The sequence below is a fragment of the Aptenodytes patagonicus genome, chromosome 6 (genome assembly GCF_965638725.1).
Source record: "Aptenodytes patagonicus chromosome 6, bAptPat1.pri.cur, whole genome shotgun sequence".
NCBI lineage: Eukaryota > Metazoa > Chordata > Aves > Sphenisciformes > Spheniscidae > Aptenodytes > Aptenodytes patagonicus.
Window position 1 is genome coordinate 24,237,854 of NC_134954.1, and position 22,959 is coordinate 24,260,812.

The 22,959-nt window shown below is 43.0% G+C and overlaps 1 protein-coding gene across 2 annotated transcripts; it reads left to right on the top strand.

Moving 5' to 3' along the window:
* Positions 1-4,819: 4,819 nt before the first annotated feature.
* Positions 4,820-21,225, top strand: IGSF10 (immunoglobulin superfamily member 10). Of its 2 annotated transcripts, none has more exons than XM_076341527.1 (7): positions 4,820-4,880; positions 5,576-5,770; positions 7,722-7,851; positions 9,759-10,149; positions 10,883-15,301; positions 15,929-16,829; positions 18,343-21,225. In XM_076341527.1, exons 2-7 carry the CDS (start codon positions 5,577-5,579, stop codon positions 20,249-20,251), a joined length of 7,944 nt encoding a protein of 2,647 aa, XP_076197642.1. In that variant the 5' UTR covers positions 4,820-4,880; position 5,576; the 3' UTR covers positions 20,252-21,225. The 2 variants fall into 2 exon arrangements, with proteins under 2 accessions (XP_076197642.1, XP_076197641.1); XM_076341526.1 differs by lacking the exon at positions 4,820-4,880 and adding an exon at positions 5,208-5,216.
* Positions 21,226-22,959: the final 1,734 nt, after the last annotated feature.

The following is a 22,959-nucleotide window of genomic DNA, read 5'->3' on the forward strand; positions in this document are numbered from 1 at the left end:
GCCATCCCAGCTGCACCTGAAAAACAGGTCTTCCTCAGGTAAGCCAGTTACCTGCTCTCATGGCTAAAAGTATGATTCCAGCAAAAGTGAAACAAACATAAACATCATGTTAATGAATGTAACCTGACTACTGTGAATTACATACACTTTGAAAAGCACACAAACTATACAAATGAGATGTAGAGCAACAATGCCTTTCCTCCTTGCTTGTTCAAAGTTAGGTTATATCATATAAATGAATGTTTGGAATTGAACTGCTAAAAAACAAACTGAAATTGTGTTCCATTTTTGGTATGTATGATTTGCTGTGAAGACCCAGTTCGAAAGTACTTTCTGCATTCAGCTTTCCTCTTCTTAGCACTACTGAGTTGACACTCAACCACACTTTCTTGCTAAAATATAGTTTCACTTAACAAAAAGCTCCCTTGATTCTCCCCAGTGATGAATTCCATCTAAAGCAATGTCTTTCAATATCAGACACGTGCCAGAATTTGCCAGCAAAACACAGAGATCAGCATGGGTTTGTATAGCCATTGTATTTTCCGTAAGGCAGCCCCATTAAATCACAACCACATTATAATGTAAAATATTCCACATGTTCTTCAGCAACTTTCTGGAAGGAGAACTTTGTATTTTTTGTCATTTAATACTCTGTTTCTCAGAAGCATAGTAAAAGCTGGGGTTTAATTACAATACACATAGTGTATCCCTAGATGAATACCCTTTTCTTAAAACTTTGACAAGGTGCTTTGTACATTTAAAATGTTTTTTTATTTTAATACAGATTTTCAAGTATGTGTTTTTGGAAAATGTTCTCAGAAGAAATTTCAATCCCTTTTCTACCACAAGTTATGGAGACTAGTACAAATCATTTAAAAATGTCTTTTACCTCATATTTACACTCACAAAAACCCAACATTGGAATGTGTCACTCCAAAAGCCTTGACGTCAGTTATCTAGTAGAAAAAAAATTGCTCATGAAAGCAATTCATCCTTTGCCCTTCAGACTGTAATTAAGATTTAGAACATATGCCTAATGATAGCCCTGCAATCCTCTCTTTATCGCTCAGGGGAACAGAATTCAGTAGGACCAGGGACAGTGTGATCTCAAGTTTTTCCTTGTTCTCAGGGTAGCACCTAAAAATGTCAGCACATAATTTAGTGCTAGTGCTCAGTCAAGGCTTTGTTATTTTTTCTGAGACCAAAAGTGTCAGGTAGTACAAGCAGGTTAGTGTTTCTTGACATAAGCTCCCATGCTGAATCAAACTAAGACCACCGACGTGTTTCACAAAGACAACCACTGAGATGATAATGAATGTCATCCAGTAGATACCTCAAGTAAAGTTCTAGATGGCATACACATAAAATCATGTTACTACCAACTTCCTGAACTTCCCGTAGTTTGTGTTACATTTCATAATTTCAGAGTATTCAGTAATTTTTTAAGTACAGATCATCATGATGTTCTTCACTACTAAGCATATGCAGTCACTTTATGGATTTAGATCACTTCCTCATGTGTTTGATTTTGAATTTGTCTGAAAAATTTTAGAACCTTTAAAAGGTATTTTTGAGGCTTTATCTTACCATTACTGCTCCAGTTATACATTTGCTATTTGCAAAGAAAACACAGCATTGGCCCATAATAGGATGTTTAGTCATCAAATCAGTCCAAGAAGTAATACAGAGAATTATTTAACAGCCAGCCACTGCAGTAACGTATCTGTCTGCCAAAAAAAAAAGTCATTTTGAGTTCATATACAAGAATACACTAAATTGTTCATCTTTCTCTTCTCATTACATCTTTCATTTTTAATCTTAAGAAAAATTGATAGTGACCCTAAACAGACTTAAATAATAACACACCCAGTGTCCACTCAAATCTGTACTACCTGGCTCTTACAGTTACCTTTTCCCAAGTATTCTGAGGTTCAGTCAATATTGAAAAATAGTCATGCTGTGGATTTTTTTCAATTTTCCATGTAGTCTTAATATGGGTTATTTTGCCATGCCAATAAATTAATCCCACTGTATATGCTTAATCCCTCTTCCTGGCTTTAGATAAACTCTGCCAAGAAAGGACTCTCATAGATACTCCAAAAGCCTTTTCTTACTTATTCCCTCTGGAAGAACATTGTGATTTAGCAAAGAATCCACTCTTTCTGAGGATAACCTCAGAAAGCATCGTATCAAGACTGTCCGCCTACTGTGATAAGCAGGCAATGGTGAGACACTTAATCCGGGCCAGGCATAGTGCACCTATTTAAATTCCGTAAATGCACAAGTTTTACCTGATGTTCAGAGTGGTGGTGTTTTTTCAGTAATGTTTGACTAGCTGTAGTTTCAGTTTCTTCTTACAGCCATCACAATAGGACAGATTTATGTACCAAAACATGGCACTATCATCAAAATAGCAGAGTACCCTCCACCCATGGAAATAAGAGGCAAGCCATCTGAGTAACTGAAAATCCTATTTTCAATATATCATTCTTAGAGAATTATTGTTGATATGTGTGTAGAAACAAGTGTGTAGAAAGAAGTGTGAAGCACTTAATTAGTTTTCTTGATTCTGCAAGAACAGGGATCTTCACATATTTTTACCAAAACAGTCTAGCAGATTTGATTTGTCCTAGAACGAGGCTGATGAGAAAAGGTAAATACTTGGGTACTCATACTACAGCTTCTGTTTGGCACCATGGCACAGAGACAGATGTAAGCAGATTCATGCTGACTTCTGATGCTTTGGCTTTCCTCATAGAAAACTGAAACATTTGGCAAAATTAACATTTTTCCAAGAAAAATACCAGTTCTGTGGAAAGTGCAAAACCTCAGTAAAAAAAAAAAAACCCAAACATTTTGGCTGAAAATTCCCACTCAGTTCCACACATAAATGACAGTCTTGTTTGAAGGTTCATGTAAAGTCTGTTGCCAGGCATTGTCGACTTCCTTGTGGACTTTCTTACACACTAAAAGCACAATCCAGCATCTTTCACGTTATGTGGATTACATGGATTTCCTCTCATTTCACTCTATACCTTGAAGCCAATCTTCTTATCTTTTAAATGGACAGCAGACAATAAGCAAAACAGTAGCAAGAAATTATTAGCAATTGCTTAGGCAGATTTATTTGTGACTGACACAACGGCCAGAAGATTTATCCATAAGAAAGCAGCAACAGGTTGTAAGTCTGTCCAAACCTATCCAGAGTGTTACACCCTGTATTTGGCATAGCTATTCTTTCTGTATTTTTTTTTTTTGTGGAAGAGGTTTAGCAACTATATCAAATACGATCACCAATGATTCCTGAGGCATCGTATTTCAGATAAACAGGAGTATTTCTGCAAAAGAATGTGGGGTTTATGTGACATTGTTAAAGAGCTTGTTTCCTGAAACAATACTGATTCTTTGCTAATTTGGAACATAGAGATGGAGTCACAAATGTGTAACACAAGCACAACTGCCACAAACCCGTGGCAGTTGAATAGTTGAATAATCTGTGTGTCTCACCCATGGTATCTAAACTCAGCTGCTGTTTGCCACGCACAGATAGAAAGAATTTTGTGGCTGGACCGTAAACAGCCATAGTAACGCAATTACTAATGTGCTGCATGTTCAACCAACTGATCTCTGAGGAATATAAAACTGAAAAGAGTCGGAAACAAGGAGTGCCAAGTGCATTTGCGGCTTAGTGGGAAAAATTCAGATGCTGGACAGAAATCAGCAATGCTAGTAAATGTGGCGGTGTTGGTAGATAATACTATTGAATAAGAGGCAGAGAGGGGAGTAAGAAGCTATGGGGCTTCTTCCAGTGCCATTTGCAAGGTGCATTTAGAATCACGGCATCACAGAATGGTTTGGGCTGGAAGGGGCCTTTAAAGGTCATCTAGTCCAACCCCCCTGCAGTGAGCGGGGGACATCTTCAACTAGATCAGGTTGCTCAGAGCCCCGTCCAACCTGACCTTGAATGTTTCCAGGGTTTTCCTCAAAGTTCCTAAATTTAAACTTTGTGCAAGCAGTGATGTACTACAAATTTCCGACAGCTTAGAGGGTTCATGTTTAACTTCTAATCTTGGCTGCATAAGGATATAATAACTTGGTATTAATTAAAGCATCTGTTAAAATACAATTGTAAAGTTTAGCAGCTCAAGAGCTATTAGAGAGCTAGGTAGTCATGTGTTAAAGTATCTACTAACCTTTTCTAACGCATACTTTCAGTAGGAACATGCCATCAGTCAAGTTTACCACTGTTAAAAACACCATTTAGCAAAATGTAAGGAGCTGAAGTATTGATGGACTTGATCTAAAAAGGAAGACAAAATCGTTCCCCAAAAAGCAAACTTCGTAGCAGTTTCAAAGTATCATCAGCCAGTTTTTTGGAGGGATCACGCACGAATTTCCCCACGATGGCAAGTGCTGGCTGTTCTGTTCCTTATTTGCAAGGGCTGGCTATTTTGTAGTGTGCTCTCGCTGGGGCACCGGAGGCCCCGGCGGGGCAGCGGTGCCCGGGGCAGGGGGGAGCGGGGCGGCGCTGCCGGTGCCGCAGCACCCCCGGCGCGGCTCTCTCCGGCCCGGGGCGCGGCGGCGGCGGCGGCGGCGGGCGTCTCGCTCCGAGCCGCGCCGGCTGCGGGGGGCACGGGCGGGCTGGCAGCTGGTCGGGCGGCCCGGCAGCTGGTCGGGCGGCCCCGGCCCCCCCGCCGCGCATCGCCCGCGCCCCCCACCAGCGCGGCGGCGCCTCCCGGGAGGAGGAGCCGGCGGCGGCGGGGCTCTCCCCGCCCGGCCCGGCTCTGCCCCGAGGTAGCGGCCCCGCCGGGGACTGCGGCCGCCAGCGCGGCCCGGCGGGAGCCGCCACTGCCGCCGCCGCCGCCGAGAAGGTCGCGCAGGTAGGGGCGGGGCGAGGCGAGGCCTCTGCCGCCGGGCGCCCCCTCGCCAGGTGCCGGCGCGGCCGCGGGCCCCGCTGCCGGGCGCAGGTGGGGACGGGCAGCCGGGAGCCGGTCCCCGGCCGAGGGCCCGGGAGAAGCGCTGCGGGGGGCCGCGGAGGCGGGCGGGGGCGCGGGGCCGCAGCGGCCGCTGCCGCCGCACGGCGGCTCTGCGCGCGGGCTTTGAAATTAGTTAATTTTGCTTGGAATAATTACTGGCAAGAAAGGAGCTGACGTGTTCTTTCCCGAGGATAAATTGCTAGCAGATTTATAAACACTCTGCATACCCGGAGTCATGAGGTAACGACAGCCAAATATTACAGTTTCCACGTTTGCTTCCTTCAAAAATTAAAACTTTACCTGTAAGCAGCAACTCATGGGGCACATCGCACTGAGACAAAGAAACTGTGAGGCTCTTTCTTTAAAGTGAATTTTAGACCATTACACAGATCTAAATATTGCGGGGAAAACCAAGGGGTTTGGGTCTGTTTTGCGGGTTGGTTTTTCTTTCAAGTTACAAAATTATTCTTGTTCTTGTAGTTAAAACTGAGCAACTCAACACAGATGTCACTATAAATGCTTGTGCGTTTTGTTTTCCTTGTCTGAATCCATTTGTTCACTTTTGCTGTGGAGGATGGTAGTGTAGTATTTTCCTACAGGATGAAGGCAATACGCAGAGGCAGACCCTGGTGGCTGGGGACCCTCCTTGGTGCCTGCCTGGCTGCTCTCCCCGGCAGTATCGCCTGTCCCAGGCTCTGCGCCTGCTACATCCCCACTGAGGTGCACTGCACATTCCGGTACTTCACAGCCATCCCACCGCACATCCCTCCAAACGTGGAGCGCGTCAATCTGGGGTATGTTTAACATCAAGATTTTAAATATTCTGACCGGTTACCTTTCAACACTTTGCAAAGCAATAATTAAGAGTTTCCAGACTTAGGGCTAAAAATTAACCAAAGCAATAAATAAATCTTAAGAGCTTAATGTTCTGCAGTATTCAGAAGTGGTTGCAATCACAGCTAGCAAAGCCTAAGACCACCAACACTAAGTGGAAATTTTGGGGATGTGTCACAGGGCATGTAAGAACTTCAAAAAGTTTTGAACTTAAATGCATTCTTTTATGTTACCCAAACATTTTGCATCTGTAACATGGAACTCAGAAGGAGTCTGAAATAGAATTCTTTCTGGGAGATAGTTCAGAGCTCAGACAGTGGCCTGGAAAATTAGTATGTGTATTAAAATCCTCAGAGACTTTGCTGTGACTTTAGAATGTCACACAATGCTATGCTTTTGTCTATTGAGTTTATGGGAAATAACACTTGTCTGAATATTTCACCCTCCAAACTGGTTCCGCTCTGTGAGTGGTTAAAAGGAACAGGGAATAGATTATACCCAGGCTTGGCTGGCCCATTAACGCAGTTTCCAGCAAGTGTCCTCTGTCATATAATCAAATGATGAGACCAATCAGCAATATTTGACTGATCCTGGCATCACTTTTGATACGCATAACCTTTGAATCGTCCATATGTGTATGCAGAAAATATAAAAGGAAATTTTCATTGAAGTCTTCTCCCTCATCTGCCTTCTGCTTCCGGGCAGCATATCCAGACCCCCAGCTCCTGACTCCTGTCTGCCCTTTCCTTCCATTGATTTTGTCAATGTTGTCCAGTAGTGCTGTATATGAAGTCTTACAATTAAGTACCAGTACTTTTAGAGGACTATGGGTTACCTGAGGTGGGGGCATGTGTTTGAAATACATTAATTACTACTACAGAAAGGCCATCTATCTGACTGGTGAATTAATCCAATTTATTTGTCACCACGGGGCATAGGAGGTGTGACTCCAGCATGAGCAGAGTCCCTGCGTTAGCTAATCAGGTCATGCAAGTGTGATAGTAGTCACAAAGTCAAAGGCATCACAGAATAGGTACTCGGCAATTGCGAGGCTTACACAATACCTACTAATTCTGGGATAGCATAGCATCACCACTGTCAATACTCACGCTAGCTAGACTTAGATACGACTGCTGGTCAAACCTCCTGTAGCAGTGCAGCTCTCACTTAAAGGGCTCTCTGTTTCATTTTTGGTTCCCTGTTTAAATCCAGCCTAGACTATCCATACTGTATGTATGCTCATGGAAATCAGGGGAGGCCGAGGATACGTCTGCATTAACAAGTAGTGTGCACCACTGAACACCTGTGGAGTGAAAATAAAACTCAAGATGTACAACTGAAAAGGGCGGACAGCATAGTCCAGCCAAGGACCAGGGAGGGACTGCAAGACACTCTGCAGAACCCACCTGCACCATGGCCTAGCCACAGCCGTCGTCATTCAGGTCCCAGGAGGAGGGTCACACCCCAGTACCCTTGGTTTTACCTAGTTCTCAGGGGACAGCAAAGGAGGCTCTCTTTTGTTCATGGACCTCTCTGTGATACCGCAGTGTTGGGAAAGCCCTCGATTGAAAGAGGCATCAATGTGTCACCAAGTTCTACCATTAGAGGAGCTCCTTGCTCTTCAACACTGAAGCCCAAAACTGGCATTCTTGTCTGCACATTTTTGAAGTTATTTTCCCTATCCACTGTGAATACAGTCTTCAGAAAGCTGCCCTGGAAAAGTCACCAAATTTTGTGCTAACATGAAGGAATGACTTAAAATTTCCCCTTAGCAACCAGAAGTGCTATCTACCTTCATGCATTTCCAAAGAGTTGTTCTTTTGTTTTGGGTTTGTTTGTTTGTTTGTTTTAAAACTTGTGAAGTTTAGCTGTTTAACTAAACCCAGGTCTGGGATGAAATGTTTGTTACAGTTACAACAGCTTGCTTAAGCTGATGGAAACAGATTTTTCTGGCCTGGAGAAACTGGAGTTACTGATGCTGCACAGCAATGAGATAAATACAATCCCTGATAAGGTGTTCAGTGATTTATATTCATTACAGGTAAGAACTAAATGTAGGAGATGACCTAGTCTTAATTTTTGTTACGACTTTTAAATAATGCAGTAATACTGATAAATGGAAGCAGACCAGCGGTCTGTAGCATTTTGGTTTCCTGTTTCTTATTGTATCCACATGAAAGACGAGGGCCTTCAAGATACAGTATCCTAATGGGAAATGTCTTGCCTTCCCAGGTGGGCATTCAGGTACAGTTTACAGAGTGTGATGAACATATTGGTAGATACCTGTCAGCAATATCTTAACGGGCAACTGCAGTTGAAACTCTCTTTCACATGAGAGAGAAAGATTGCAGAGCTCCGAGTACTGCATCTGTGGTAGGAAACTTGTCTTTAGTTAATTTGTTAGTCAGTAATTTTTTTTTTTTTGAGGATTGTTTTCCATCCAGATTTCCCTTTCCCTTCAGTACAGTATAGTCCTGTTCCTTTCTCTCCTTCGTTAAAAAAAGGCTCCTACTGAACAGAAACTGAACATATTACATATAAACATTTTAATGCTTTAAAAAAACTACAGTTCCTTGGTTTTATAATTTAACATATATTTGTGGACTTTTAAAATGTAGTATTCGATGCCTGTTTTGTTCTTTAACTGAAATATTACGTATTTATAAAATATTACCTATATTTATGTATATTGTAAAAATTAGTAAATTTACAGTGTCATACAGGGATTCTGGAGCTATCTCGGTATCTCACTGTGCCATGTGGGTATTCATATATAAAGCAGTACTTACATGATTATTTAGGAACAACCATTCCCAACTAATTCGATGTACAGGTAACACTTATTCTCCAGCTAAATTTCCATCTAGAGCTGTTATTAACTGCTATAGAGAAGTAATAATGTTGTAGCTGTGATGAACTAAGAACATGAGACACTTGAACTGTTCAGACAGAAAACACGGTATTGGCTCAATTGCTGGTTTTAGAGGATTAGGGGGCAGGGGTGGGAAGGAAAGGCAGAAAGCAGACAAGCTTTGGAGCATACAGGTCTTCAGGTTTCATTAACCCTCACAAAGGGGAGTTCTGTGCCTGAAAGGTTGCTTGTTAACTCCTTGCAACTGAGTTAATAAAATAAGCTTTATGGAGTTGTATAGCTTTTCCTCCCTCATCAACAAGCAACACAGTTATAGATAGTTTTAATGGAATTGTATTTGGCAGATAAACTTGCACGTTATTGTGATTTTGTACTTTTTCTCCTGTTAATTTTCAAAATACAGAATTCGTGACTGTAACAATGTAATTCTAGCAGGAAAAGTAACAACAAAAAGGCTGTCTTGGGTACCGTATTTAATACTTCAGCAATGTGCCAGATTTGTTCATCTCATAGTTACGAATTTGACTTTTAACCTGTCAGCAACAAAATAGCACCTGAGAGTTGAGTTTTGGCAAGTACACATCTCACGTGACACAAATCCTGAAACTGGGGACACACCTAGCAGTTCTGTTGGTTAAACATCAAACAAAATAGACTGTAGCATGCATCTTTATACAGATGCATCCAGCCAGTCATAACACTGGCTGGAACAAAAATCATTTCCACAGTTCATGGTCAAATTCTGCTTGCCCTTTTCATAAGCGTGGTTTAATTGGGATTTTTTGAATGAGAAATAAGCATTGCTTTATTTTGTGTTTTAGTCACTGCGTTTTGTAAAAGTGGCTGCAGAAGTGTCACCCTGATGGACTGTTGGAACAAGAAGGCATCCTTGTAGTCCTGCAACTAACATTGCATTTAAAAATAATTCCTTCTACTAAGTTTTTCCAATCACTTGCATTACTGGTCTGGTGAAGTACTTTCATTTCACAGAGTAACCATCAATCAAAATTTGTTAGGAGTCTTACAACAGTATAACATGGGTTAATATTATACACTCACTACTTTTTCATCAACAGGTCTTAAAAATGAGTTATAACAAGGTCAGAGTACTTCAGCAGGATGTTTTTTATGGTCTAAAGAGCTTGGTACGGTTGCATATGGACCACAATAAAATTGAATTTGTACATCCCAATGTTTTCTATGGACTCACATCACTGAGGTTGGTCCACTTGGAAGGAAATTTACTTAAGCAGCTGCATCCAGATACTTTTGTCACCTTGCGCTATAGCCAAGTATTTAAAATATCCTTCATGAAGCACATATATTTGTCTGACAATGTGTTGACTTCACTACCACAAGAAATGTTTTCCTACACGTCTGAGCTAGAGAGCATTTACCTTCATGGAAACCCATGGTCCTGTGATTGCAATCTACAGTGGTTTGCAGAATGGGCAAAAGAGAGACCAGGTGAGCTGAAGACTTTGTTTATGCTTTTTAATCATGTTATAGCATCTTACTCTTTTTGATAAAGGTAATTTTCCTTTATTTATTTATTTATTCTCCCAGAAAAAGCTGGAAGACAGGATTTTTGTAGGTGCATGTAATCAGGATAAACAGATTAATACCATTCAGTTTCCCAGATTAAATGAATCTAGTCGTCTTAACCCATTCCCAAGTGCAGCTTTCCTTAATGGAATGTTTTCCTTGGCCAGTCCAAAGTTTCTGTGCACCAGGAGAATCCACAGGGAATAAGGAAGCTAATTTTTATGTAACTGGCAAGAGCGAAGGCCACATTGCACTCGACTCTTCAAAAAGAAATAAGGAACGGGACTCAAGGACTTTCTCTGTTGCTGCCCTGCGTAGAGGTTGCACACGGTAGCGTAGTGTTACCCCCAAAGTGCAAGAGCCTGTGTCTCTCAGAACAAAGCTATGGCCACGTACCACAGCAGAGCCCTCCTTGCACGGTGTAAAACCACTGGGACAGAAGGGCGCCATACTGAGCTGCCATAGCAATAGTCCTTAAGCAGTTTCATCAGAGAAAATTCATAGGTTTTCGTAGGGTACTTTAGGTTTTCATAGGTTACTTCAAGATAAACTTTGTTAATATTTTATTCAAGAGAACAACTTGCTGGTAGCTATATGTCTTTATCAATACTAAAAATTGCATCACAAAAGCTTACTGCATTTTTCTCCCCTTCAGATGTTACAAAGTGCAAAAAAGACAGAAGTTCTGGTGCTGAGCAATGCCCAGTTTGTGCTAGTCCCAAAAATCATAAAGGGAAAAGCTTAGTGGATATTCCTTCTGCATCTTTAACCTGCACTAAGCCAGCCATACATGACTCCCTGAAATTTAAAAACCTCACAGTACCAGATGATGGGGATTTCAGTTCCGTATCTCCCAAGGACTTCATAGCTCCTATAGGATCCATGATATTGAACATGACTGACCAAGCAGGAAGTCGAGGTAACTTGGTTTGCAACATCCAAAAACCTAAAGAAATGTCTCCCATCTCATTTGACAAAGATGGCAACAGTACAGTACTCAAAACATCATTCTCGGCATTTCTTGTGTGTGGCATTGATTATGAACATATTCAGCAGCTATGGAGCATACTGGCACTGTACAGTAATTCTCCCTTAAAACTGGAAAGGAATGTCCTAGCAACTAACATGCCTTTTTACAAATATAAACAAATCTACTCTGAAAAAGATGAACTTTTTACCAATATAGAGACTGAACTGAGAGCTGAACCGTCTTGGTTAATGCAAAGCAAAGTGGCATTACAGCTAGACAGGACAGCAACCACGCTTAACACATTGCACATCCAATACTTTACAGATGCTCAGATTATTTTGCCCAGTGCTGACAAAAAACAGGAGAGAAATAACTGGACCATCATCTCCAGGAACAACAAAACACAAACGGAGCACACTGTTTTAGTCGGGGGGACTGTAGAACTGGAGTGCCAAGCAACTGGCGAACCAGCTCCTGCAATAGAGTGGATATTGGCTGATGGAAGCAAAGTTAGAGCTCCTTATATCAGTGAGGATGGAAGAATCATAGTAGTTAAAACTGGAACGTTCACGTTACGGACAGCTGATACTTTTGACACTGGGCTTTATCACTGCATAGGCACAAATTACAATGATGCAGATACTCTCACATTCAGAATTACTGTCGTCGATCCTTACGTGGAACACAACAGTGTAAATGGAGCCCAACTTTCTACATTTGTTGGCAGCACGCTCTACCTTCCCTGTACATCCACTGCTGTTCCAGATGCTGCCATTAGCTGGGTGTTACCTGAGCATGTGATTCTTCATCATTCTGCAAGAAACAAACATATTTTTGACAACGGTACCTTGAGAATACAAGGGGTAACAGAACGAGACAGTGGCTACTTCAGATGTGTTGCAGCCAACCAGTATGGTGTTGATCTTTTGGTTTTCCAAGTACTAGTTAGAAAGGACGAAACCACTCTAAAGAAAAAGCATGTAGCTGTGGGAGAATGGGAAGAGGGCAATGGCTCTGGCAATGCAATGCTGGCCTCTGCTACAAGACAGAAACATCCTGTAGCTACTCTAGCTACCTTGACAGCTAATCGGGGATCTGCTGCCTCAGCATCCAGGAATCGGGTTGCACAGAGTGCACATAAAAGGAACAGCTACGGGAAAATGACTTCCAGGCACTACAGGGACAAAATAAGCAGGCGGTTTAGAGGACACAGAAGACAGTTTGTTTCCTCAGCCAGGAGAGTCGATCCGCAGCGCTGGGCAGCCTTTTTGGAAAAAACAAAGAGGAACTCGACATTGATAGAAAAACGAGGAGAAGTTGCAACAAAACCACCTATTCAGGTCCGTAAGTTCTCAAAAGTACCTAGGGATGAGGAGGAAACATCAGGTGATCTCATATCTCCAGAAGAAGAATTCATGATACCAGTAACAGAGACAGCCACTGTATCTGCTCTGGAGAGAGCAATGGAAAGCGTGATAACTGCAGGGCCTGAGTTGACCACCAGTAACACCCCTGCTAGGAAAACCTCTCTGCTGGTTGCAGAGGCAGTAACTCCCCTACCCTCTCCTTTTTCACAGTCTGTGTCATCTGACAGCAGAAAGCCACAAACATATCTAAAACCTACAATTACAAACTCATGGGAAAGATCTGATTTAAGTCAAATATCAGCAAATGGTATAAAACAATCAACTGTATCAAATGGAGCAAGTAGAACATCTACACTCTTCCCTGCTGGGCAAAGGTTGGTATATTCTGGGGAAAGTAATAACCAGCATTTAAAATCTGTATCTATGACAGATGTTACGGACACCAGCAAGTCTGTAACTTCCCAAAACGCAGAGGACAAGCTACATGTTTTTACTGAGTCTATTGATAAGATTTCCACCAAAACAGATCATCAGATATCTGTAGTGACAGTCAGTGAACCAAGTCTTGAATTTGGTTACGTTTATTTTCATAGTACTCAGAAACCAGTAACTCCTAAGCCGCCGTTGGACTCAATTTTCATTACTCATCAGCAAATTCAGATTATTCAGGATGTTACAACTCGGACACCCCAGGCCCAGCAGCAATATGGAAGACGAAGGAAAATTTCTGGTAGGAGACGAATTGTTAGACCAGGGCATATTCCAAGTATGAAAGAGCACAGATACAATTTTGGGAGGCCAGGATCTGTCAGAGGAAGTACAGCTGTGTCTGCAGATGTTCAACTGAATATGAAATATGTATCAAATTTACCAACCTTAAATAATTTAAGCAGCTCCATCAATCCATTTAGCCCAGAAGCACCCCTGTCCTCCCCCTCTACCATGAATATGCCATTGGAGCACCCAGCAGGTACTCATCAAAACACAGCATTCCTCAGGGAAGAGGAAAACAAAGCTAGTGCAAGGCAAAAAGCCACTACAACAGTCATGCCTTTATTTACAAAAGGCACTCAAGATACTCCTCAATGGAAATTAGAGACCAGTGCTCCACTTCAGACAAATACTGATAGAGGCCAACCTTTTAGCATCAGACGACCAACAACAGCAATCCATACAGCTCATATTACAACAGAAATTACACATACCATAAGCACTAAGATATCTTCTACCCTTGAATCAGTCTCACCCAGCATTAAGCCTAGAACCTCAGCAAAAAATTCCCAAAGAGGAGAAATTACTTGGGAACGTCTCTTTGGAAATGGTGCACAAAAAGAGGTCCTTCTTCAGAAGCTACCGAAACAACAGACAGACATGTTTCTATCAACAGAGGTATTGACCATGCTTCCTAGAACTACGGCAGCATTGTCTATGTCCAAAATGTCTCCTTTGCACTTTACGCCTGTGTCAACAGGTGGGAATCACAGCAGTGGTTTCTTGTCTTTAAACAAACCCATTCATTATGGCAACGGTAACTCAGAAGAACATCTTCCCACTGCAAAACTGCAGTCTTACTCTAATCCTGCAACTAGTGCAACCAAAGAAATGCATGTAACAAGTTTGAAGCCAACAGTTATACCTATTATTACTCCTCAAACTGACAACAAAATCACCAAAAGTAAAACATTCAGAGTGGGAAGAAAGAGAGGTCAGAGGAGGAAGAGGCCCCCTAAAATATCTACTTCACAAAGCATGACTGCAGGCCAGAGCACTGCAGCAATTCCATCGGTGAATACAGCCACAGCTGTCGTGACAACAGTTAAATCATTAACTATGCCTACAAGTCTTACATCTGCAAAACCTCTCTGTGAGAGCGTAAGCGCAGTCTTAGCGACAGAAATGCCAGCGCTGTGGATCCTTAACACACCAGACACATCTCGGCACGTGCCTGCAGCAGCCACGCAGACATCAGCGACCCCTGTCACACGGAGGAACATCCAGTCAGCCACATTACCACCCAAGAGTCGTATTGCTCAGAGCCCCACCACACCAATCCAAACCACACCACTGCTTTCAAAGCCTTTCAGTGCCACAAGTGCGCGACCTGCCACAGTCTGTGCAACATCTGGGTCAGAACCTGCTCAGCAAATCAAAGCCACCACAACGGCAGGTGAAAAATCACACCCGAAAATGGAAGAGAGAGTTATCCAAGAAAACCATGTTGCACAGCCCACATTCCCAGCAAGAACTGAGTCAAGTACCAGAGCTCCTGCTGCATCCAGAGACATCTCTCCTCCCAGCCCTCAGCATCCCACCCCACTGCCAGCCCTAACAGCAGTTGTGCCACCTGCACGTACTGCAAGAACCACCTCGCCTCCGTGGGGTGAAATCAAATTCTGGCAGAAGTCCTCTGCTAAAGTCACAGAGAGAGGCAACACATTAACTGTCAATACACTGACCATACTGAAGCCATCACAGGTCACGACTCCGTATGCTCCTCTGGGGGGAAGGGACAAGGACAGTTCTGTCAAAGGCTGGTCTGAAAAGAGACAAGATCGAGAAACTACCACCAACAATCCTATAGCCATGGACTTTTTAAGCAGAAATCATTTTGCAAAGCCCAGAATAATTGGAGGAAAATTAGCTGCTTTTACTGTGCTAGCTAATTCAGATGCTTTTATTCCTTGTGAAGCTACTGGTAACCCCCATCCAACAATACAGTGGACCAAGATATCGTCAGGTATGCTTGATAAACCTCTCTAGAATTTGCCTTCTGTTATAGTCTTGTATTTGGCAGATGTTTTGTGTGCCAAACTCAAGTATTGCTTAATTTAAGAGTACTGTGAAATATGAGTGAAAAGATGAACTTTGAAACAGTGAAAAAGAAAGATATCCCAGCACACTTGCTGGAGTGTCTTACTGCTAATTATGAAACAGTTCTTTAGGAAAATAAAATTAAAAAAAAATCTATATTTAACTATAATTCTGTGCTTATTGTGAGAAGATTTCAATATTTATTGTATGTTACCTGCTATTTCAGAACAGTGGGACAAGTGAAAAGAAAAATCTTGTCTGTGGTAACAAACCACCAAATCAAGTTAAAGCTATGCCAAAATATTTTTGAATATGTAAAGCCCCATCTGTTTTATCCAAACTTTGTCTCTACTGAGGACTAAGTTCTGTTTTTGCTTTAAAGCTTTGTCACTGTATATGCAAAATACTACTATTTCTCTCTTTCTTATCAGTAGTGTCTTGGTTATTTGGGCAAAGTAGACCAGGATAGGGAAAGTGCTTTCAGCAACTGAGTAAAAAGAAACAGAAGATAGAGGTTCTGACGTGCTGCACTGTTGTCCCCTTACTTCTCTAGGGACTGATGCTCTGGAAAGCCGAGGCGATGGCAGATGGATGGTGTTTGCCAACGGCACGCTCTCCATCACCCGGGCAGGCCTGGAGGACCGTGGGCAGTACCTGTGCACTGCAGCCAACCCGCACGGCACAGCACGGCTCCTGGTCACCTTGTCGGTAGTGGCCTACCCGCCCCGCATCATTGGTGGCAGGTGGCAGCTCCTCACCGCTCACTCCGGAAAGCCCGTGGCAGTGAAGTGCAGAGCTGAGGGCAGGCCTCCGCCCACCGTCTTGTGGGTTCTAGCAAATAAAACGCACGTCTCCAACTCTTCCGCAGGAAATAACAAAGTTCACATGGAACCAGACGGCACTTTAATTATCAAGGAAGTCACTGTTTATGACAGGGGCCTCTACACATGCATGGCTAAAAACCCAGCGGGCACTGACACGCTGGTTGTAAAACTGCAGGTCATCGCGGCACCTCCCACTATTCTGGAAGAGAAGAGACAACGTGTTGAAGGAATGATGGGGGAAAATCTGAAACTCCCTTGCACCGTGAAAGGGAATCCTCAGCCCACTGTCCACTGGGTCCTCTTTGATGGCACAGTGGTGAAGCCTCTGCAGTTTGTAAATGCAAAGCTGTTCCTGTTCTCCAATGGTACCCTCCACCTCAGCAACATCGTCCCTTCTGACAGCGGGAATTACGAGTGCATAGCCACAAGCTCGACTGGCTCGGAAAGGAGGGTGGTGAGCCTCGTGGTGGAACACAGAGACACGCTTCCAAAAATAGCTACCGCCTCTCAAGAAATGACTCAGTTGAATTTTGGGGATAAGTTGCTTCTGAACTGCACAGCGACTGGGGAGCCAAAGCCCAGGATCATCTGGAGATTACCTTCTAAGGCAGTTGTTGACCAGTGGCACAGGTAGGAGTCTTCCCCCCCCCCCCCTTTTTGAAACTTCAAATGCTGTCTTCTCTGGTGCTCATATAAGAGACTGTTACATCACTGAAACAATACATTATGAACTAAATTAACTTTTAAACGTTTAACAGTGGTGAAACATCTGTGGTGATGGCTTGTTATTATACGTCTAATAACAGACCACATCAATTGTCGTAAGTGCGTGAGGTCTTACCAAAATGGATACAAGTCTTGTTTGAGTTAAGGAAACTGATGTTAATCATACATTGGCTGAATTTTGGTCGTTTTATAGGAGGAAAAGTTATTTACAAGAGATTTGCGAAGTAGGACTCAGGAGGAAGAAGCTTCTGTAGTCTCTGCCAAGTCTACCTTTGAGGGTCTCCCCCCCCCCCAACCCCTCCCACAGTAACACTTCACCTTCGCTTTGGGAGAGACAGTCCACATCAGGATGTTCCTAGCAGGCTCATGAGAACTTGCAGCTGGGCTGAGGGAGATCAAGTCCGTGCCCTGCTGCAGGAAAGGCAGCCAGAGAGTAATCACTCAGTGCCATGTGTCGTTCTGGACAATGTGCAGCAGCACTGACAGCTGCCCCTGGCCGGGGGCAAGTATTGCAGGTTGTCTGCGAGGGGAAGGAAGTGTGAGGGAGAGGAGCAGAGGCTGGCAGGATGAGGGACGTAAGATTCAACAGGCTCATTTGTACACAGAACAGTTTTCAGGAAGGCAGAGGCGGCATCGTGCAGTTTTGCGCGCCTACGTAGAGTCAGTGAGCACGTGCATATCCACATAACAACAAAAGTGGTGGCTCCATCAGGTTATAACCTACTGGGTCTGCGGGTGATGTGGACACAGTGCCTTTGGAGAGAGCTTCTGTATCTGTCCTGGTTTCGGCTGGGATAGAGTTAATTTTCTTCCTCCTAGCTGGTACAGTGCTGTGTTTTGGATTTAGTATGAGAATAATGTTGATAACACACTGATGTTTTAGTTGTTGCTAAGCAGTGTTTACACTAGTCAAGGACTTTTCAGCTTCTCATGCCCTGCCAGCGAGACGCTGGAGGGGGCACAGCTGGGACAGCTGACCCAAACTGGCCAAAGGGACATTCCATACCATGTGACGTCATGCTCAGTACATAAACTGGGGGGAGTTGGCTGGGGGGCGGTGACCGCTGCTCAGGAACTGGCTGGTTGGCAGGTGGTGAGCAATTGCATTGTGCATCGCTTATTTTGTATATTCTTTTATCATCATTATTATTATTATTTTCCCTTCCTTTTCTGTCCTGTTAAACTGTCTTTATCTCAACCCACAAATTTTACTTTTTTTCCAGTTCTCTCCCCCATCCCACTGCTGGGGGGTGGGGTGGGGAGTGAGTGAAGGGCTGTGTAGTGTTCAGCTGCCTGCTGGGTTAAACCGCAACAGTATCCTATCATGCTGTTAACATTGTCAGTCACTTTCAGTGCTCAGCATTCGCCTCCAGCGTTTCGTTCCGTAATTCTTTTCCTGTTTCTCCCCCCACAACAGAATGGGAAGTCGAATCCATGTCTATCCCAATGGATCTTTGGTTATTCAGGCAGTTACTGAAAAGGATGCAGGTGACTATTTGTGTGTCGCAAGAAACAAAATTGGAGATGATCTGATACTGATGAAAGTCAGCATCACAATGAAACCAGCCAAGATTGACCAGAAACAGTATTTCAAGAAACTGGTGCCATACGGGAAAGATTTCAAAGTGGACTGCAAGGCCTCTGGGTCACCCGCACCAGAAATATCCTGGAGTTTGCCAGATGGGACGGTGATCAATAATGCAATGCTGGCAGACGACAGTGGACGCAGGTCTCGCAGATACGTCCTCTTTGACAATGGAACTCTGTATCTCAACAAAGTTGGAGTAACAGAAGGAGGAGATTATACCTGCTACGCTCAAAACACACTGGGAAGAGATGAAATGAAGATACGCATCACGGTCGTCATGGCAGCCCCTCAGATAAAGCACAATTACAAGACATACGTTAAAGTGAAAGCTGGAGATACGGCATTACTGGACTGTGAAGCTGCCGGAGAACCCAAGCCAAAAATATTCTGGTTGCTACCTTCCAGTGACATGATCTCCTCGTCAACAGCCAGACACTTCCTGCACGTCAATGGGTCTCTATCAGTAGGTCAAGTCAAACTGTTGGATGCCGGGGAGTATATGTGTGTTGCTCGTAATCCTGGAGGGGATGATACAAAAATGTATAAACTGGATGTTGTTGCTAAACCACCTATCATAAACGGTTTATATGTGAACAAAACAATCATGAAAGTGACGGCAGTGAGGCATTCAAAGAAACAAATTGACTGTAGGGCAGAAGGGACACCTCCCCCTCAGATTATGTGGATCATGCCTGATAATATTTTCCTAACAGCTCCGTATTATGGGAGCAGGATTGTAGTACACAAAAATGGGACACTTGAGATTCGGAACATAAGGCCTTCTGACACAGCAGATTTTATCTGTGTGGCACGTAATGATGGGGGAGAGAGTATGTTGGTGGTGCAGCTGGAGGTATTAGAAATGCTAAGGCGACCGATGTTTAAAAATCCATTCAATGAAAAAATAATAGCAAGACCTGGAAAAACTACCACATTGAATTGTTCTGTGGACGGAAACCCTCCACCTGACATAAGCTGGATGTTGCCTAATGGCACATGGTTTTCCAACGGCATCAAGACTTCCCAGTTTCTCACAGGTAGCAACGGTACCCTCACCATCTATAATCCTGACAGAGACAAAGCAGGAAAGTATCGCTGTGCTGCCAGGAATAAAGTTGGCTATATTGAAAAGCTGATCGTCTTGGAGGTTGGCCAGAAGCCCACTATTCTCACTCACCCAACGGGGCCAGTGAAGGGCATTAGCGGGGAGTCACTGTCGCTTCACTGCCTCTCTGATGGGAGTCCCAAACCAAATACAGCGTGGACTCTGCCAGGTGGCTACGTGCTGGATCGACCGCAGATTAACAGGAAATACATACTGCTGGAAAACGGTACTTTGGTTATACGAGAAGCCGCCATTCACGACCGAGGAAATTACGTGTGTAAGGCCCACAATAATGCCGGAGATTCCTCTATAACTGTTCCTGTCGTTATTGTAGCCTATCCCCCGAGGATTATGAACAGACCACCGCAGACCATACACACGATGCCTGGTGCAGCAGTTCAGCTCCACTGCATAGCACTGGGAATACCAAAACCAGAAATTACCTGGGAATTGCCTGACCACTCAGTACTCTCTACGGGTAACCAAGGCCGAGCGTCTGGGAGCGAACTGCTTCATCCCCACGGGACATTACTCATCCAGAATCCCCGACCCTCAGATTCTGGCGCATACAAGTGCACAGCGAAGAACCATCTTGGCAGCGATTTCACAGTAACATACATTCACGTCATTTGAAATAAGAAATACAGCACGGATGATTGTTAACAAAGTCTGCAGCTGGACTGAGTTCATTCTTGGAGTAAGTTTAATCAAAGGCAGCCATAGGCATGTAAGTGCCTAAATACATTTACAGTATTCAGTCTGCAATGACCGTGCAAAAAAAAGAGGAAAGGCTTGGGGAGAATTAGATCTAGCATTATTTATCTAGCATTGGCTCTTTCAGTGATTGAACAGACTTAAATAAAAACAAACTTAAGGCACTTCTGCTCTGCCAGCAAACATTGAATATCAAAAAAAATTACTTTTCTGGAAACGTACTTAGAGATCTTCAGTAAAGGATAGACTTTTTCATATTAGTTTAATATTGTCCACCTTGTATGACTATCATGAGCATGGATCACATAAAGAGTATCCGAGAACCAAAGATTTTATTGTCATGCAGCAGGTTACCTTCTTAATATGTTTGAATATTTAGTATGTTTTTTTAGTAAACAGTCAATGGTGAAACAAGTAGTGAAGCATTTCTAATAATACAGCTCTGTTTCACACAGTCTTTTTTGCAAAACTTTGGGATGACACATACAGAACAACTTTGTTCTCATTTTTAAATGAGAGAGTAAGCTCTGTTTAGCGCTGTTTAGAAAAAGTGTACGGACCGCATGTAGAAACACTCTAGCTTGGTATCATTTTCCTACTGTCACAGAAGCATTTTTTAAAAATTTCTCACTAGAAAACAATTGCATCAATTTGCATATAAATTTAGAATTCTGATTTCTCAATTCAGTAGACAGGTCTAAGAAGCAACCTTCTGCACACGAGGGAAAAATGCCTTCACCATGGTAGGAAATTGTTACCTACACATTTCACACTAATGAATCACGGATTGGACTGGTCAAATAAATCTTTAAAAGATTAAGCCAGTAACTAAAGCTCAGAGTTTCTTTCTTGCTTCCTAAGAGAGAGATTAATGTCAGGACAGAGGGGTGAAAATACATGCAATGCAGCCTTTCCCCTTAAATTTGCAAATTCAGGACATATGCATATCGTGAAAGAAACTGCGCTGTCCCTACAGTCCCAGCTAGTCCCGCAGCCAGCGGCGCCCGGCACTGCCTGATCCCGCTGGAGTGGACCAGAGGCCGCACGGCTGAAGCCAGGGCTGTTGGAAGAGAGCGGTTTCTTCATCCATTACAGAGTCTCTGATGGATGTATGAAGGGTTCAGCTTAACCGTCCCCTGCCTCATGAACAATTCCAGCTCTTTACACCATTTAAAGTAATAAAAAAATCCAAGAACGGTAACACGTCTCTTTTGGGCCTGTACGATCTACCACTTAGAAGAAGGGTCCGCAATGAAACTCCTCTGTGCTAACGTGACAGCAGCACCTGAACCACTTGCACTAACATCTCTCAGCAGCAGTTGATCAGCACACAAGACACTCATCAGTGAGAAAGTATTCAAGTGCCAAGAGCTAAATGCAGATTCTACCTCATTTAACCACATCACAATCAACCTGGGGATTTTTAGATTTTTTTTATTTAAGACTATAACCTCAGCTGGGATTGCTTTTGTGCTGGTTTGATCATTTCCTAATGTCAACCACATACAGTTTGCTGTGTGCGCGTTCCCTCCTTCCACAGTGTTGATGGAGCAGTAGCCACAAAATGGTTGGATTACATGAATCTCACTGGTTAATATCCGTAATAGCTTTAGCTACTATGAAGAACAGTAAACCTCCTTAAAGAAAACTGAACAGAAATAATTTTTACATGAGCAAGACTTAACTGACTATTGTAAAAGCCAATCAAAATTTACTTTTCTACAGATTTCCGTGTAGTGAGTATTATTTCATTAGCTGGCCGTACTGCCTCCCACAGTCCTCTGAAGCTTGCGCAGTGCAGTCTTCCCCCCTCCCCACAGAACACCTGACTATGATACCATCTATAAACTCTTTGTACGGTAAATTAAGCAAATTGAGTTAATACAAAACAAGGAAAAATATTCCTATGTATATTTTAAATACCCTGCATGTTCCACTTTCAAAAGGAATGCATTTAAAAAAAAATAAAAATTGTATAGACTAACTCCTAAATTACATAAAATAGTAATAAATTTATTCTGTTTTTTCAATTCTAATACGAGCAAAATTATGGCATATTTGAACAGGTTTGAATAATAACCATTTGTTTGTAGTAATTGTGATTTATAATTTACTTGTGGTTTTGCACTCCGCTGATAATACATAACACATTACGCCGCTGAAACTCACCCAGCCATCAAGACTCAAACCCGGAATTTGAAATACTTACCGTACAACATTGGTAGCAGATGCAGGTAAGAGGAATAACTCATTTAGGGTGACTTCAGCACAAAGAGCTGTCAGCTACGGCAGCACTGAAACCGCAGAAAGGACTTTGGTGGCTTTTCCACCCTCACTTTGTGAAAGCTGGTACGAGATTTGTTACTGAAGGCATCAAGCGAGACACGGAGATTCGTTTCCTGTGAGGCTTTACCAGGACTTAGAGATTTCGCTACGTGAGTAGAGCAAAACCTGTTCTGACTGTTCAATCCTTGTTACTATGTCGTGCACTCCTTTAGAATTGATCACCAGTGAACTTTACATCAAAAAGACCAAATATGAAACACTGCTACTTCTGGTAGGTTTATTAACATTACATTGTGGCTTTTAATATAAACTTTAAGAAGTTCTAATACAAGCAATAAACC

Bases quoted from the DNA above. Each gene is read 5' to 3' on its own strand.
- IGSF10 (XM_076341526.1), top strand. The intron at 7,852-9,758 runs GTAAGAACTAAA...TTTCATCAACAG, and splicing joins GTGATTTATATTCATTACAG to GTCTTAAAAATGAGTTATAA. The intron at 15,302-15,928 runs GTATGCTTGATA...TTACTTCTCTAG, and splicing joins GTGGACCAAGATATCGTCAG to GGACTGATGCTCTGGAAAGC.